Source organism: Erithacus rubecula, assembly GCF_903797595.1.
Source record: "Erithacus rubecula genome assembly, contig: scaffold_318_arrow_ctg1, whole genome shotgun sequence".
In the NCBI taxonomy this organism is placed as follows: Eukaryota; Metazoa; Chordata; class Aves; order Passeriformes; family Muscicapidae; genus Erithacus; species Erithacus rubecula.
Window position 1 is genome coordinate 89,240 of NW_027636012.1, and position 15,347 is coordinate 104,586.

Below are 15,347 nucleotides of genomic sequence, written 5' to 3' on the forward strand. Positions count from 1 at the left end.
GGGGACACGCGGACCCAGGCGGGGAGGAGTCAGTGTCACCCTGTGATTGGGGGGATTGGATTTCCTTTGGGGGGGCAATGTCACCCTGTCATTGGGGGATCAGTGTCACCCTGTCATTGGGGGATCAGTGTCACCCTGTCATTGGGGGTTGGAATCACCCTGTCATTGGGGAGGGGGGGACAGTGTCACCCTGTGACTGGGGCAGTGTCACCCCTGGGGGTCGGTGAGGGGGGGAGATATAGCAGCTCTGATCCCTGTGATTGTCACAGTGGGCACGGGGGGTGTTCCCAGAGCCCCCACAAAGCGGGGGGAGCCATCCTCTGAGCCTCCCCTGAACCCCACGTGGTCCCAGCCCCGCGACTCATCCACGGAGCTTTTGGAGCTGGAAGAGAAGAGGGAAGGAAGTAAGGGAGGGGTGAGGGGGGCAGGGAGGGCCGGGGGACCCCAAATTTCACCCCCCGGAGTCCTCACCTCGCTCTCCACCAGGTTCCGCTTGTACAGAGCCTCCTTGGCCGCCTCCTGTGGGGGAGGCATCAGTGGGACCCCAAAACAACACCCACAGGGGAGGAGCCAGTGTTGGGGGAATAGGAGGAATTAGGGGGCATCAGGGTTGGGGGGGCACCGGCAGTCTGGGGGTCATATCAGGAATTTGGGGGTCACCAGGAGGAAACAGAAACTGGGGGGACGGGAACACAAATTGCGAGGGCACCAAGAATTGGGGGTGCCACCAGAGTTGGGAGTCTCCAAGGTTTGGGGGAGCCCAGGATTTCGAGGGGGGAACCAGGGTTTGGGAGGGTGGAGGAGGGTTTGGAGGGGCACCAGGAATTTGGGGGGGACATTAGGTTTAGGGGACAGCAGGACTTGGGGGCTGTAGCAGGAATTTAGAGGGCACCAGGAATTGGGAGGTCCCAAGATTTGGGGTGCCAGAATTTCTGGGGCGGGACATGAGGGTTTGGGAGTGTTGAGGAGGGTCTGGGGGTGGGTCTGGGGGTGTCCCCCGGCTCGGGGCTCCCGGGCCCGGGTCTCACCCGCTCTCCCTGGGTGCCGAGGCGCCGCGCGGCTTCCGTGTAGAGCCGCAGGTGCCGCTCCAGGTGCTCCGCGTACTCTGCACGGGGAAAAACGGGATACACCAGGAAAAAACGAAGACAAAAAGGATTTTGGGGCTCGGGGCAGCCCAAGCCCCCTCTCACCCCTGCGGAAGTGGGGGTCCCCGCCCTGCAGCCGTGTCCGCAGCCCCTGGATGCGCCGCAGCAGATCCTGGTGCTGCTGCCGCAGCTCGGGGGGCACCGGGCGCCCGGCGCGGCCGAACGGCACCATCTGGGGGGGAGGCGAGAAACGGGGGGTCAGGGGCGTCCCCGGGGGCTCCCCTGCTCCCCCACCGCCCCCTCACCTTCCGCTCCAGGCGCTCCCGGTCAAACAGCAGCAGGCTGAGGCTCGGGAAGGTCGGGGCGGATCTGGGAAATGGGATCGGGGGGGTGGACGCGACAAAAACCGGGGGGAGACCTCCGAAAAACCCACAGCGGCTCCGGGACATCGGAGGAGGAGAATGGGGGACTCTGAGGGGTCCCAGAGCTCCCCAGCCCCAATTCCCACCCCAGTTCTCCCCCCGTAACGACGATCTCCCTCCGGAACCCCGGTATTCCGCATTCCCCGTCCTCCCCCAGCCCTCACCTGTTGTTCCCGTCCTTCGGGGCCGCCACGGTCGGTTTGGGAACGGCGACCTGAGCGGGAGGAGCTCGGGGTTATCGCGGGCTGATCCGCCCGGGCCGCTCCCCGGGGTGCCGGCGCGGTCCCGGTGCGGTCCCGGTGCGGTCCCGGCCCGGTCCCGGCACTCACCGTGGCCTCGGGTCGCGGCTCCAGCACCAGCCAGCGCTCGGAGCGCGGCTCCAGCTGCCGCTGAGCTCCCAGGGGCTCCCGGATCCGCACCCACACCTCGAGCCGCCCCCCGGTGCGGCGGCGCCCGTCCAGCAGCTGCGGACACGGGAACGGGAGCGGTGGGGAACGGCGGGAGCGCGGGGTTGGGAATGAGCTGCCCGGGGAAAAGGCGCACCGGGCAGCACCGGGCACGCCAGGGAAGCGGGGCCCGCTCACCTCCAGCTGCTCCCGCAGCTCGCACGCCCCTTCCAGCCCCTCGAGCCGCAGCTGCGCCGAGCCCAGAGCCCGCTCCGGCCGGAACAGCCCCCTGCGGCCAGGACGAGGGTCGGGATGGCCCGGACCAGGGGGGAACGACCCCTGCCCCGCGAGCATCCCCAAGGAACCGGGAATTGCTGCACTCCAGAGCCGCCTTCCAGCCCCTCTGGCACCTCTTCACCCGAATATATGTGGATTTTCCAGCTCGTGTTCGTGTTTTCTGTGCTCTTCTCTGTATGTTCTCTTCCCTGTGCTATTTTATGTATTTTCTGTGTTCCTTTCCGTATGTTGTGTATTTCCAATTGTGTTTTTCACAATTCCCGTGCCGCTTTCCCTGTTTTCTGTACTTTCCACCTTTCCTATACCACTTTTCCTATCCTCTGCATCTTCCACATTTTCCACGTCATTCCCTCAGTAATTTCCTACGGGGTTTTCCGCGAGGTTTCCCACGTTATTCCCTCCTCCCTCTCCCCAAATTCGCCCCGTACCCTTTCTGGGTCACCTCGAACTTGATCCCGCGGGAGCTCAGGAGCCTCCGCAGCCCCCGGTGCCCACGGAGCAGCCGCAGCCGGAACCGCGCCCGGAATTCTGGGGAGGGGGAGGAGGGTCGCTGACAGCTGCGGGGACATCCCGGGGCCACCCCGCCCCTGCCCGCTCCCAGGATTTACCGGGACAATCCGTGTTTTTCACGACGTTGGTCTTGTCCCGCTGCGCCTCCTCCTGCGGGGAGGGGTCAGGGACAATGTGGGGGAGTCCCAGGGGACACAGTGCAGGGGACACGGGGTGGGGGCGTCACTGGGGCTCTGCTCACCGCGCTGGGGTGGGGGAATTCGAAGCGCACGAAGGTGTCCAGGTCGCCGGGGGCCACACCTGGGGGGACACAGGGCGGTGGGCGTGCGCCCGCCCCCGGCCATGCTCCCAGCTCCCAGTGCCATTCCCAGTTCCCCCAGTCTCTCACCTGCGGGCACTGGGAAGCCGATCCCTCTCTCTATTCCCAGCTCCAGGTCGCTGCTGCTCAGCTCTGGGAACATCCTGCACGGGAGGGGGTGGGAATCAAAGCTCCCCACCCAGCTGTGCCACACACCTGTCCCTCTCCAGGTGCTCCCCCCTTTCCCTCCCAGGTGCTCCCCACTCCCCAGGTGAGCCCCCCTCCCTCACTTGACGACGCTGAAGGTTCTCTGCTCGTAGCGGGGCTGCGGGGGCGGCGCCCCCCGGCTGTGCTCCCTCCGAAGGGTCTCCATGTGCCGCCGGCATTCCTCAGCCAGTGCCTCGCACCTGGGGGGACACACCTGGACAGGTGACCCCGCCCCGGCCTCGGGATGTCCCGCCCCCAGGATCAGCCTCCTCCTCAAAGCAGGAGGAAGATCCTCCCTCCCCCAGCCCAGCCCTCACCTGGTGGTCTCTGAGATGTTCCCCAGCTGAGCGAATTGTCGGGAATAGGTGAGACACATCTGAGGGAGCAACAGGGATGGAAGGAAGAGGAAGAGGAGGAGGAAGAGTAAGGGAGAAGGCAGGAAAAAAGGAAGGAAAAGGAGAAAAAAGCAAAGAAAAAGAAAATGAAAGAGAAAAATGAAAAGGAGAAAAGGAAAAAGCAAAAGAAGTAAGGAGAAAAAGGAAAAAAGGAAAAAGGAGACAGGGAAGAGGGACAAGAAGGGAAAAGGAGGAAGAGAAAGAAGTTTTCCACATCCATCAACATCCTGGAGCCTCCCCTCTCTGGGGCGCTCCCCCAGACCCCTCAATTCTTGGTTTTTTGGATACCACCCTGTTTTTTGGGGTTGCCCCTCCCTTCTTTTTGTGGTCCCCCATTTTCGGGGTTTCCCCCTCACCTGGTGCTGCTTCCGCAGGGCCCCTGCCAGCTGCAGGAAGGTCTTGGCAGCCTCGGGGGCCACGGGACCCCCCCGGCCCGGCCCCAGCTCGAACTCAGCCCCGTCCAGGGGCACCTCGGGGACCTGTGACAGGGATCTGGGATGGGGTGGGGGCTCGGGGAGCGAGACCCCCGAGGGCACACAGGGGTTTGAGGTGGGGTGGGGGCTCTGGGAGTGAGACCCCCGAGGGCACACAGGGGTTTGGGGTGGGGTGGGGGCTCCGGAAGCGAGACCCCCGAGGGTCCCAGGGCCCGGACCTGGGCGATGTCCACGGGCAGCCCCCCGCGGGCGGCCCCGATCAGCCCCTCGACGCCCTTGGCGCGGCGCAGCAGCAGCTTGGCGCCCTCCAGGTCGTTGCGGCGCTTGGCGCGGAGCGCGGCCTGTGCCAGCTGCCGCCGCCGCAGCTCCAGGAACTCCAGCTGCTGCTGGGCTGCAGGGGAGGGGAGGGGAGGGGGGCAGGGGGCTCAGGCTGCTGCCCCAGCCCGCCCTGCCCCCCCTCAGCCCCTCCTGTACCTTTTCCAGCGGGTTTGGGAGCCGGTTGGGAATTCCGGGGCAGCGGCTGTTTGGGAGGGGGCGCAGGGGGAGTGCGGGGCTGCACCTGCAGTTTCCAGTGGTGGGAAGAATCACTGGGAATGTTCCACCTGGGGTCCTGCCCTCCACAAACTCCCTGGATCCCCAAATCCCACCTTGGCCGCCTTGGTGTCCCCCTCTTCCTCCTCCTCTGCCTCCTCCTCCTCCTGCTCTGGCGCTGTCAGCCTCAGGGCTGCCTCCAGCATCCCAGAAATGCTTGGCTCAGACGGGATCTCGGTGCCCTGGATGGGGGGGAAGCCTGGAAAAGGGGGGAATCCTGCTGGGAATGGGAGCTCCCTGGCCCCAGTGTCCCCCCCACAGGTTGGGGGGCTGGAATGTTACCTGGGGGAACTGGCAGCTCTGAGAGATCCACGGCTTTGCCGGCGCTGTGGGCACGGATGGCAGCCTGGTATTGCTGGGGGGAAACAGGGGCGTCAGGGGCCACCACAGGGGGACTGGGAGCACTGGGGCCAGACTGGGATCATGGTGGCACCAGATGACAGTTTTGGGATCAGAAGCACCCACATCAGGACAGGGTTCCCCCCAGGGCAGGACTGAGATCACTGTGCCTGGACTGGTATCATTGGTTTGGGATCGGGATCACTGTGCTGGGATTGGGATCGCTGTGCTGGCACTGAGGTCACTGCTCTGGCACTGAGGTCACTGTTCTGGCACTGAGGTCACCATTCTGGCACTGAGGTCACCGTTCTGGCACTGAGGTCTCTGCTCTGGCACTGAGGTCACCGTTCTGGCACTGAGGTCATTGTTCTGGCACTGAGGTCTCTGCTCTGGCACTGAGGTCACTGCTCTGGCACTGAGGTCACTGTTCTGGCACTGAGGTCTCTGCTCTGGCACTGAGGTCACCGTTCTGGCACTGAGGTCACTGTTCTGGCACTGAGGTCTCTGCTCTGGCACTGAGGTCACTGCTCTGGCACTGAGGTCACTGTTCTGGCACTGAGGTCTCTGCTCTGGCACTGAGGTCACTGCTCTGGCACTGAGGTCTCTGTTCTGGCACTGAGGTCTCTGCTCTGGCACTGAGGTCTCTGCTCTGGCACTGAGGTCACCGTTCTGGCACTGAGGTCTCTGCTCTGGCACTGAGGTCTCTGCTCTGGCACTGAGGTCACCGTTCTGGCACTGAGGTCTCTGCTCTGGCACTGAGGTCTCTGCTCTGGCACTCAGTCACCGTTCTGGCACTCAGTCACCGTTCTGGCACTGAGGTCACCGTTCTGGCACTGAGGTCTCTGCTCTGGCACTGAGGTCTCTGCTCTGGCACTCAGTCACCGTTCTGGCACTGAGGTCACCGTTCTGGCACTGAGGTCACCGTTCTGGCACTGAGGTCTCTGCTCTGGCACTCAGTCACCGTTCTGGCACTCAGTCACCGTTCTGGCACCGAGGGCTCTCTGGGCGTGGTCCCCACCTTGACGATCCTCTCGTGCATGCGTGCCTTGCGCGCGTCCCCGCTGTGCTGGGCCTGGGCGGCGGCCGCCCGGTACCGCTCCATGCGCTGCTCCAGCGCCTCCCGCACGTCCCGCGGCGCCTCTGGGGCAGCAAACGGGCAAATCCCAACAAATGCCCCTTCCCCTCCCTGCTCCCCCTCCCCAGGGAGTGACCAGAGCTGACCTGTGGCGGGAGGGGCTGGGCTGCTGGCCGGTGGATCCCTCGGGAGCGGAGCCTTCGGCGCCTCTGGCTGTGGATCTGCAGGAAGGGAGCAGTCAGATCCCACCACAACCTGAACCCCCGCAGTCCTGGGAATTTCAGCCCCAGACCTTGGGAATTTTATGACCCAAACCCTTGGAATTCTGGCCACAAACCCTGGGAATTCCAAGCTTAGAACTCCCAGAATTTCAGCCCGAGAATCCTGGGAATTTTAGCCCAAAACTTTGGGAATTTCAGCCTGAAAATCCTGGGAATTTCAGCCCCAAAACCCTTGGGATTTTAAGACCCAAACCATGGGAATTTCTGCCTCAAAACCCCAGGAATTCTGGCCCCAAAAACCTGGAAATTTTGGCCTCAAAATCCTGGAACACTCAGCTGTGAACCCTGGGAATTCCAGCTCCAGAAACCTGGGAATTTCAGCCCCAAAATCCTGGGAATGTTATGACCCAAACCCCAGGAATTCTGGCCCCAAAAACCTGGGTCTCAAACTCTTTCTGCCGGGATCAGGGTCTCACCGGGGGCTGGCGGAACACGGCCTTGCTCCAGCGCCTCCAGCTGCGCCTCCAGCCTCTGGAAAACCACAGGAAATCAGGAACTGTGGCACGGCAGGGCCCAGAAACAGAGGGATTTGGGGGGCAGTCTGGGAATCCTGGGGGTACCTTGGCCGCCCTGAAGTGCCCGAGGGCCACAGTCGTGTCCCCGCGGCGTTTGGCCGCCAGAGCTTCCTTCTGCAGCTCCTGGAGCCGAACCCGCAGCGCTGGCACCGAGCCGGGCTCCGGGCAGGGGTCTGGGCAGGGGTCCGGGGCTGGGGGCGCCCGGGGAGGGGCGGGGGGCTGCTCTGGGGGCTCAGGGCTCGCAGGGGGTGGCGGCCCAGGGGCTCCCCCCCCCTTGCCCAGAGCCACCGGAGGCGGAATCTCGGCCTCGTCGATCGGTTTCCCGCTGCGGACGGAGTCCAGCATCTGCTCCAGGGTCTGGGGGCAAAGGGGGACAGGGAAACAGTGAAAATCCACGGGGATGGGGTGAAATGGGGGCAGAACGGGGTAAAACAGGGATAGGGACGGGGTGAAATGGGGGCAGAACGGGGTAAAACAGAGATCTGGAAATGGGATAATGCAGGGTTTGGAACTGAATGGAAGAGAACTGATGGAATGGAGGGAAATAAAGGAACGGAAAGAAATGGAATCTCATTGGAATGAAAAGTGAGATAAAACTGGGCTCAGAACTGGAAACTGCCCACGGTCAGGCAAAACTGGATCAAAGAGGGTTCAGAATTGAGACAAGCTGCCCAACACTGGGAAAAGCAGCATGAACCAAGGTTGTTGCAAGGGTTTTAAGGGCAGAGGGATCGGGTGTGTCCCTGTTTCAGGGGCTCGGACTCACCTTGAGGCCGCGCTGGAGCCGCCGGAGCCGGGCCCCGTTCCCGCCCTCCCTCGCAGCGTTCCCGAGCGCCGCCCGGTAGAGCTCCGCCCGCTCCGTCAACTCCGCCAGCAGCGCCGCGGCGCCCGCGGGCTGCTGCGGGGACAGCGGGGGCAGCGATCAGAGCACCGCCCCGGGATCCGCCCCGGGATCCGCCCCGGGATCCGCCCCGGGATCCGCCCTGTGATCCACCCCGGGATCTGCCCCGGGATCCGCCCCGGGATCCGCCCTGTGATCCACCCCGGGATCCGCCCTGTGATCCACCCCGGGATCTGCCCCGGGATCCACCCCGGGATCCGCCCCGGGATCCACCCTGGGGTCACCTGGAGCCGGGATCCGCCCTGGGATCCGCCCCGGGATCCACCCTGGGATCACCTGGAACTGGGATCCACCCCGGGATCCGCCCCGGGATCCGCCCCGGGATCGCCTGGGTCTGGAATCCGTCCCGGGATCCGCCCTGGGATCGCCCGGGGCCGGGATCGCCCGGGACCGGGATTTACCGGGGTTTACCGGGATTTACCGGGGTTTACCGGGCTGTACCTGCGGGGTCTCTGCAGCGGCTCCGTTCCCGGACTCCTCCTCCAGCACCTCCTGCAGCTCTGCCTGCTCAGGTATCCTGGGAATCAGCCCGTGCTTGGGGCAGGGATCCCCTTTTCCCGCCCCGAGCCCCCCTCACCAGCAGCTCCTCCTCGTTCTCCAGATCTTCCTCCCCTTCCTCCTCCTCCTCCTCCTCCGGAGAGTCCCGGAGGCAGAGCTTGGCCAGGGCCTCGACCGTTGCCAGAGCTGTGGGAGAACAGGGGGGTCACAAACCCCTTTGGGGGGTTTCAGGGAGTTCAGGGATTTACCTGGGGAGGGGGATTCACCTCGCAGGGGGGGCGGGGGCGGTTCCGCCGCCTGCGGCGCCTCCCGTTTCCCCAGCAGCAGCCGCAGCTCGGCCTCCAGCGCCGCGTCCCCGTCGCCGCCGTGCCCCGGGCTGTGCCCCGCGCCGGGCTCCAGCAGCCCCACCTGACCGGGCGAGGGGATCCCGAGGAGGGGTCACCCCCGGAGCCGCAGCAGGGACCCCGAGGGGCAGAGGGGGGGTTTCCAGGAGCCCCGGGAGGAGAGGATGGGAGCCCCGGGATGCGGAGCGGGGTCACACGCACCTGCCCGGCCACGGCCGCGCCCCGGCCCGGGCCCCTCCGCGCCCGGCTCATGGCTCCGCGTCCCGCCGGTGTGCTGGGGAGAGCACGGGGGCCCGGCCTTGAGCCGAGCCTGCCGCCCTGCCGCGGGCCCCTCCGAGCCCCCCGAAGCGCCCCAGCCGCCTCGCAGCCCCCGGAGGTGTCGGCGTCCCCCGCCCCTCACCGGGCCCCACCGCCCCATCCCCGGCCGCAGCCCGCGAGGCCACATCGCCCCTTTCCCCCGCTCCCGGAGCGCCCCACAAGGCTCTCCGCCGCCCCTCACCGCCCAATCCCGGCGATCGCGGTTATCCCGGTTTATCCCGGTTATCCCGGTTTATCCTCACTCACTTCCTGCTCCGCCGGCCGCTGTCAACACCCCTCGCTTTACAGCACCGCCGTCGCAAAAGCCGCTGTCGCAAAAACCTCTGCGGGAGCGTCTCGCTTCGCGGCGCGGGAGAACTACAACTCCCGGCGTGCCCCGCCGGCGGGAAAAGGCGGGAAAAACGTGAGGGGAGCGGTGGGGAGAACGTCCCGAGGTGGAAAATGGGGTGGAAATCGGCGGAAAAGCCACGATTTTCACCTCAGACCCTCAGGGCTTGGGGGGGTTGCTGTTGCGCCTTTGCGGGAGCCGGCGAATATTGTTTGGGCAGACCGGGTAGAGGGCTTGGGGGGAAAATGGCGGCTGGAGCCTGAGGGGGAATAGGGTGCTGTGAGAGGGGTGGGAGGAATGGGGAGCTGTGGTAATTCGGGGCTGCTCCTCGTCCCTCCCAGGTAGCGCCGGCATGGGGAAGCGCAGAACCCACCCCACAGGTAACAAGGAAACGGCCAAATGTCCCAGTTTGGGCTCCACCATGACCCTTCCCCACTCAGCTGGGATCTCCCCACATCCGAACTCGGACTCCCTTTTCCCCCACGACAGGCGACAGGAAATTCCATGCTCCCAAAGCCAAGCGGATCCTTCAGGAAGCACCAGGGGCTGCTGTGCCCGTTCCTCCCCAGAGCAGTGATCCTAATGAAGATCCTGCCGGGATGGAGCCCCAGGCGAGGTAAAGGGGGGAACTGAGGGGAGCGACCTGGGCTGGGTCCACCCAGATCCAATCCCCTGGAATTTGTTGGGTCCAGCAGCAAGAACAGCAGCGGCCAGGCAGATCCAGACAGAATCCTTGTGCCAGAGGATGGACTGGGATCCACACAGGTATGGAAAAACTCCAGCAAGGTGTTCACTCCCAGCAGAGGGAAAAACTCCCCAAACTGGGTTTTTAACGTGTTTTTTCAGGAAGGGAGAGACAAGGAGATTGGAGGGAGCAGAGCACTGGGATCACCAAAACAGGGCATTTCCAAAGGGATGGAAGAGAATCATCTGGAATTGCCTCAGCTGGGAATTTTGGAAGCAGATGGGACAGGGAAGGGTGAGCTGGAGTCACCAAAGCTAGGAATTTCGGATGGGGCAGGAGAGAATTGTCCAGAATCATCAAAACTGGCAGTTTTGGAGGTGGATGGGCAAGGAGAGGAGCCCCCACAGTCAGTGAAACTGGAAATTTGGGATGGAATGGGACAGAATCATCTGGAATCATCTCAGCCGGGGATCTTGGAGGGGAATGGAGCAGGAGAGGAGAAGCTGGAGCCACCTCAACTGAGAATTCCGGAGGCAGATGGGGCAGGAGAGGAGCCCCCAGAGTCAGTGAAACTGGAAATTTTGGATGGAACAGGAGAGGATCAGCTGGAATCATCCACACCAGGAATTTTGGAGGTGGTTGGGGAAGCAGAGAAGCAGCTGGAAACACCAACACACGGAATTTGGGATGGGGCAGGAGAGGAGCACCCAGAGTCAGTGAAACCAGGAATTTCAGAGGCAGATGGGGAAAGAGAGGAGCAGCTGGAGCCACTGAAACAGGGAATTTGGGATGGGGCAGGAGAGGATCAGCAGGAATCACCACAAGGAGGGGGTTCTGGAGCTCAGGGATGCAGCCCTGAGGACATGGGGAAGGACACAGTGACAGACACAGTGACAGATACAGTGACAGACACAGTGACAGGCACAGTGACAAACATGGTGACAGACACAGTGACAGACACAGTGACAGAGACACTGACGGACATGGTGACAGACACAGTGACAGATACAGTGACAGACACGGTGACAGAGACACTGACAGACACGGTGACAGAGACACTGACAGACACGGTGACAAACACGGTGACAGACACAGTGACAAACACGGTGACAGACACAGTGACAGACACAGTGACAGACACAGTGACAAACAAGGTGACAGACACAGTGACAGACACAGTGACAGAGACACTGACAGACACGGTGACAAACACGGTGACAGACACGGTGACAGACACAGTGACAGACACAGTGAGAAACACGGTGACAGACACGGTGACAGAGACACTGACAGACACAGTGACAGGCACAGTGACAGAGACACTGACAGACACGGTGACAGACACGGTGACAAACACGGTGACAGACATGGTGACAGACACGGTGACAGACATGGTGACAGACACAGTGACAAAGACACTGACAGACACAATGACAAACACGGTGACAGACACGGTGACAAACACGGTGACAGGCACGGTGACAGATACAGTGACAGACACAGTGACAGACACAGTGACAGACACAGTGACAGATACAGTGACAGACACAGAGGTGCTGCAGGCAGAAGGAGGTGCCCTGGAGCAGGGATGTGGCACTGGGATTGCCCTGAGCGTGGACACGGGATCCTCAGATCATCCCAGAGATGCTCAGAGCGATGGAGGGGACGCAGAGAGCAGGAATTCCCCGAGAGGCAATTCCAGTGTGGCAACAGCAGCTCTGGATCCAGCAGCCTCCAGCAGCCAGGGCCAGGAGCAGCGGGAAGGGACCAGCCCAGAGCTCCCAGCGGACAAGGTACAGCTGGGATGGCCCCAACCCACCCAAACTGGGACCCAGAGACCCCTCCCCACCCAAACTGGGACCCACGGACCCCTCCCCACCCAAACTGGGACCCAGAGATCACTCCCCACCCAAACTGGGACCCAGGGACCCCTCCCCACCCAAACTGGGACCCAGAGGCCACTCCCCACCCAAACTGGGACCCAGAGACCCCTCCCCACCCAAACTGGGACCCACGGACCCCTCCCCACCCAAACTGGGACCCAGAGACCCCTCCCCACCCAAACTGGGACCCAGAGGCCACTCCCCACTCAAACTGGGACCCACGGACCCCTCCCCACCCAAACTGGGACCCTCCCCACCCAAACTGGGACCCAGGGACCCCTCCCCACCCAAACTGGGACCCTCCTCTCCCGCTGGGCACCGGCTCCAGGTCCTTTCCTTCCCTGCAGCCATGGGACACTGCAGGCCAGATCCACACCGGCTCCAGGGGGAACAGCCCAGCACAGCCATGGGAAAGGTGGGTGGATCCAGGAAGAAATCCCCGATTTTGCTCAAACTCCTGATTTGGGGAGTGGGACGGTCCTAATTCTCCTCCTCTCAGCAGCGCCAGAGCCGCAGAGCCGGCGGACGCCAGCGACATCATCCACGGGCTGATCCGGGAGCTCTCAGACCTCAAGTAAGTGCCAAATCCGCCGGGATTTCCCTGGGATGGGGCCCGGCAGCCCTGGGTGACGCCCGTGCCCCCGCAGCCGCCTGGCCATGGGCGCCCGCCGAGGACTGGAGCTGCTGCGCCGGCCAAAGCCACGGCGAGGCCGCAGGCCAGCGCCCGCCAGCCACTGGAAAGAGGGGTAGGGACAGCAGGAATAGCCTCCATTTGTTTATTCCAGTTATTGATGGGAACAGTGGGAATAAACCACCCTTATCTGGAGAACGGTTCCAGCACTGACTGCCGGGCTCTTCCCGCTTTCACGGGTGAACAGATCCCACCAAACCCACCCAAAACGCTGTGACAGCTCTGGTGCTGGGATAAAGGCTCCAACACATGGAGCACTGACCTCTCCCAGTCCCTTCCTAGCCTGGGGTTAACCAAAACTCAACTCAGAACATCCAGTAACAACCCCAGCACCTGGAGCACTGCCCCTTCCCAGCCTGGGATTAACCAAAACTCAACTCAGAACATCCAGTAACAACCCCAGCACCTGGAGCACTGCCCCTTCCCAGCCTGGGATTAACCAAAACTCAGAACTCCAAACTCAAACGTGACACAAAACGCAGAACTGGCCCCACTGGCAGTGCCCATATCTGGCCGGAGTGACTCTTCCAGGGTCCCGTGGTGTCAGGAATCGGCACAAACTGGGGAGACTGGTCCCGGTGGGAAGCGCTGGTCTCATCCTCAGAGGAAATCCCTGGAAGAGAACCGGGAGAGATGTGAGCACCAGGAACACAGCCCATGATTAGTGCCACACCCCTGATGGGATTCCTCACAGGAATCCTGTCCTGGATCAATTCAGACTCCAAACATTTCTCCTTCCTTATGTAATCCTTCCCAGTGCCTCCTCCTTCCCTGAGGTCAGGCTGCTTGGTGAGATTCCCTCCCTGGCTAAATCCAGGATCCAAAAGCACTCAGCACCTGCGTGGGGACACAGAGTCTCCCACCCTTTGGCTATTTCCCCGTGTTACCTGCCACCCGTTTTCTGACCAGATTCCTCATGGGAATCCGACTAAGCCCAGGTTTGGGTGCAGCACAATCACTGTGGCACCACTGGGACACCACAAACGCTGCACCTGCGTGCTCCCTTCCCTCCATCGGTGCCAATTCCGTGGTGAGATTGCTCAGGGATGAACCCAGGCTCAGCCGTGCCACCTCCGCCCCGCAGTACCTGCAGGGTCACACGGCATCCCCGGTCCCCGGGCCCGTCCTGGCCTTGTCCCGCCGGCCGCCGGCGCTCCTGGCGCGCACCGGGCGCAGGTAGACGGAGGTGTAGCCGCGGTGCGTGCGGGGGCAGAAGCGGCGCGTGTGCGCCCGGTCCTGCGTGGCCCCGCACTGCGGGCACACGTAGCTGCGCAGCACCGGGCACTGCAGCCGGCCCTGCGCGTCCCGCAGGCTGTGCGACTCGTACATGCTGGGGGCTTCGCCGTTGTGCTGGCAGAAGGAGCAGGGAGCCAGCCCGGCACGGGGAGCCGGCCCAGAACGTGGGGCTGGTCCAGAACGTGAGGCTGGTCCAGCAAACTGAGCTGATCCAGAACCTCCAGCTGGCCCAGAACGTGGAGCTGGTCCAGCATACAGAGCTGATCCAGAACCTCCAGCTGGCCCAGAACCTGGAGTGGATCCAGCACACGCAGCCAGCAGACCCGAGGGGTCCCCACGGCCTGCAGGCTCATGGAGGAGTGTGGCCATGTTGGCTGCCAGCCCCAGGTAGTCCCGCCACATGTCAAAGTGGCCAGCAGGCTCCACGCCTGGCAGCGGGATGGGGATCCCAGTGCTCCCAGTGCAGCCTGGGCTGGGATGGAGCGGGGCTCTGGTGTCTCCGGAGTGAGGCTGGGGAGCAGAGCCTTGAGTCCCCTCTGGTGTGGCATGGGGACGAGTGCCACCTCTGCTGTCACCTCCTGTGCCACCTCTCATGCCACCGCTGCTCCCCGCACGGCTCATGGCTGGATGTGCCTCCCTGCTCCGAAGGGTTCTGGTGCTCCTGGTGCTCCTGGTGTTCCTGGTGCTCCTGGTGTTCCTGGTGCTCCTGGTGTGCCGTGAGGCTGCTCTGGCCAGTGTTCCTGCTGCCGTGGGGCTGGACACCACAGCGTTGTATCCCGGTACTCCCGACCTTCCCTCGGTTCCCGGTGCCGTCGCCGGTGGCTCTGCCGGTGTTCCGGGCCTGGACGCGGTTCCGCGTGGTCAGTCGCAGCGCCGCCAGCTCTCCCCGCACGTGGTCAGCGCGGCGGGGCGGCGGCAGTTCGGCGAAGGGATCTGTGCGCCAGCCCCTCCCGACACCAAGGCGCCGGGCCGGGCCTAGGTACGCCACGGCCATTTGGGGATGGGGGGTTAATCACCGCCGTTTGGGTAAATCGGTGTGCCTAAAGAACTCCCCGCCCCGGGGGCATCCCAGCGATCGCGCAGCGCTGGGAGGGGACACTTCCCCAGCCTTTTAGGGGAAGATCGGGAATTTTGGGTGCTTCACAAGCTCCGCACCTGAGGGGCTCTGGCACAGCGCCCTGGCTGCTCCCGCCGGGGGAAATCCGTGGGTTTGGGAAATGTTTTCCTGGTGAAGATCACCAGGATCCCCGGGATGCTCCGGGAGGCCACAGGACACTCTCGAAGGTCGGGGATTCACTGGCAGAATCTGGGATCGAGCACTGTCCCCCATTCCTTAGTGAGACCGGGGATCCAACGCCGCCGTCCGTCCACCGGGACCCGGGATCCAGCCTGATCCCCCCGCTGCCTGCAGGACCCGGGATGTGTCCGTTCTCCCTCCTGTGAGGATCCCCTCATCACGCAGTACCATCTCTTGCCGGGGTCCGACCCTGCTCCTGGCGTTCCCGGTGCCCAGGGATCCCTCTGGAATCCCGCCAGGATCCCTCCCTAACGAGGTACCAAATCCAGGGATAATTCACCAACCAAATCCCAGCACCCCAGTGGAGCAGGAAAAGCCGCTTCTGGAGTGA

The 15,347-nt window shown here is 63.4% G+C and overlaps 4 protein-coding genes across 4 annotated transcripts in view; 2 read left to right on the forward strand and 2 right to left on the reverse strand.

Annotated features, from left to right (window-relative positions):
• Positions 1-15,347, forward strand: part of LOC306815969 (uncharacterized protein) — a gene marked incomplete at its 5' end in the record, with an annotated part of 34,057 nt that overhangs the window by 12,802 nt on the left and 5,908 nt on the right. The gene's annotated exons all lie outside the window — the stretch shown is intronic.
• Positions 182-8,830, reverse strand: CC2D1A (coiled-coil and C2 domain containing 1A; the record flags this gene model as incomplete). Its single annotated transcript, XM_079332458.1, has 28 exons — positions 182-382; positions 472-519; positions 1,029-1,105; positions 1,191-1,317; positions 1,391-1,454; positions 1,672-1,721; positions 1,837-1,971; positions 2,092-2,182; positions 2,619-2,718; positions 2,799-2,850; positions 2,942-3,000; positions 3,089-3,162; positions 3,289-3,405; positions 3,523-3,581; positions 3,957-4,079; positions 4,253-4,425; positions 4,509-4,593; positions 4,682-4,824; positions 4,908-4,980; positions 5,983-6,104; positions 6,186-6,260; positions 6,737-6,791; positions 6,881-7,192; positions 7,602-7,733; positions 8,178-8,240; positions 8,314-8,420; positions 8,501-8,642; positions 8,780-8,830. The coding sequence occupies 28 exons, from the start codon at positions 8,828-8,830 to the stop codon at positions 362-364; spliced, it is 2,730 nt and encodes a 909-aa protein (XP_079188584.1). The 3' UTR covers positions 182-361.
• On the forward strand, positions 9,238-12,621 carry BRME1 (break repair meiotic recombinase recruitment factor 1). Its single transcript, XM_079332482.1, has 10 exons — positions 9,238-9,299; positions 9,566-9,604; positions 9,714-9,840; positions 9,917-9,989; positions 10,071-10,764; positions 11,101-11,135; positions 11,448-11,702; positions 12,140-12,207; positions 12,292-12,366; positions 12,440-12,621. Exons 2-10 carry the CDS (start codon positions 9,577-9,579, stop codon positions 12,540-12,542), a joined length of 1,458 nt encoding a protein of 485 aa, XP_079188608.1. The 5' UTR covers positions 9,238-9,299; positions 9,566-9,576; the 3' UTR covers positions 12,543-12,621.
• Positions 12,690-14,121, reverse strand: NANOS3 (nanos C2HC-type zinc finger 3; the record flags this gene model as incomplete). The annotated part of the gene is made up of 2 exons (XM_079332459.1): positions 12,690-13,096; positions 13,571-14,121. One exon carries the CDS (start codon positions 14,119-14,121, stop codon positions 13,579-13,581), a length of 543 nt encoding a protein of 180 aa, XP_079188585.1. The 3' UTR covers positions 12,690-13,096; positions 13,571-13,578.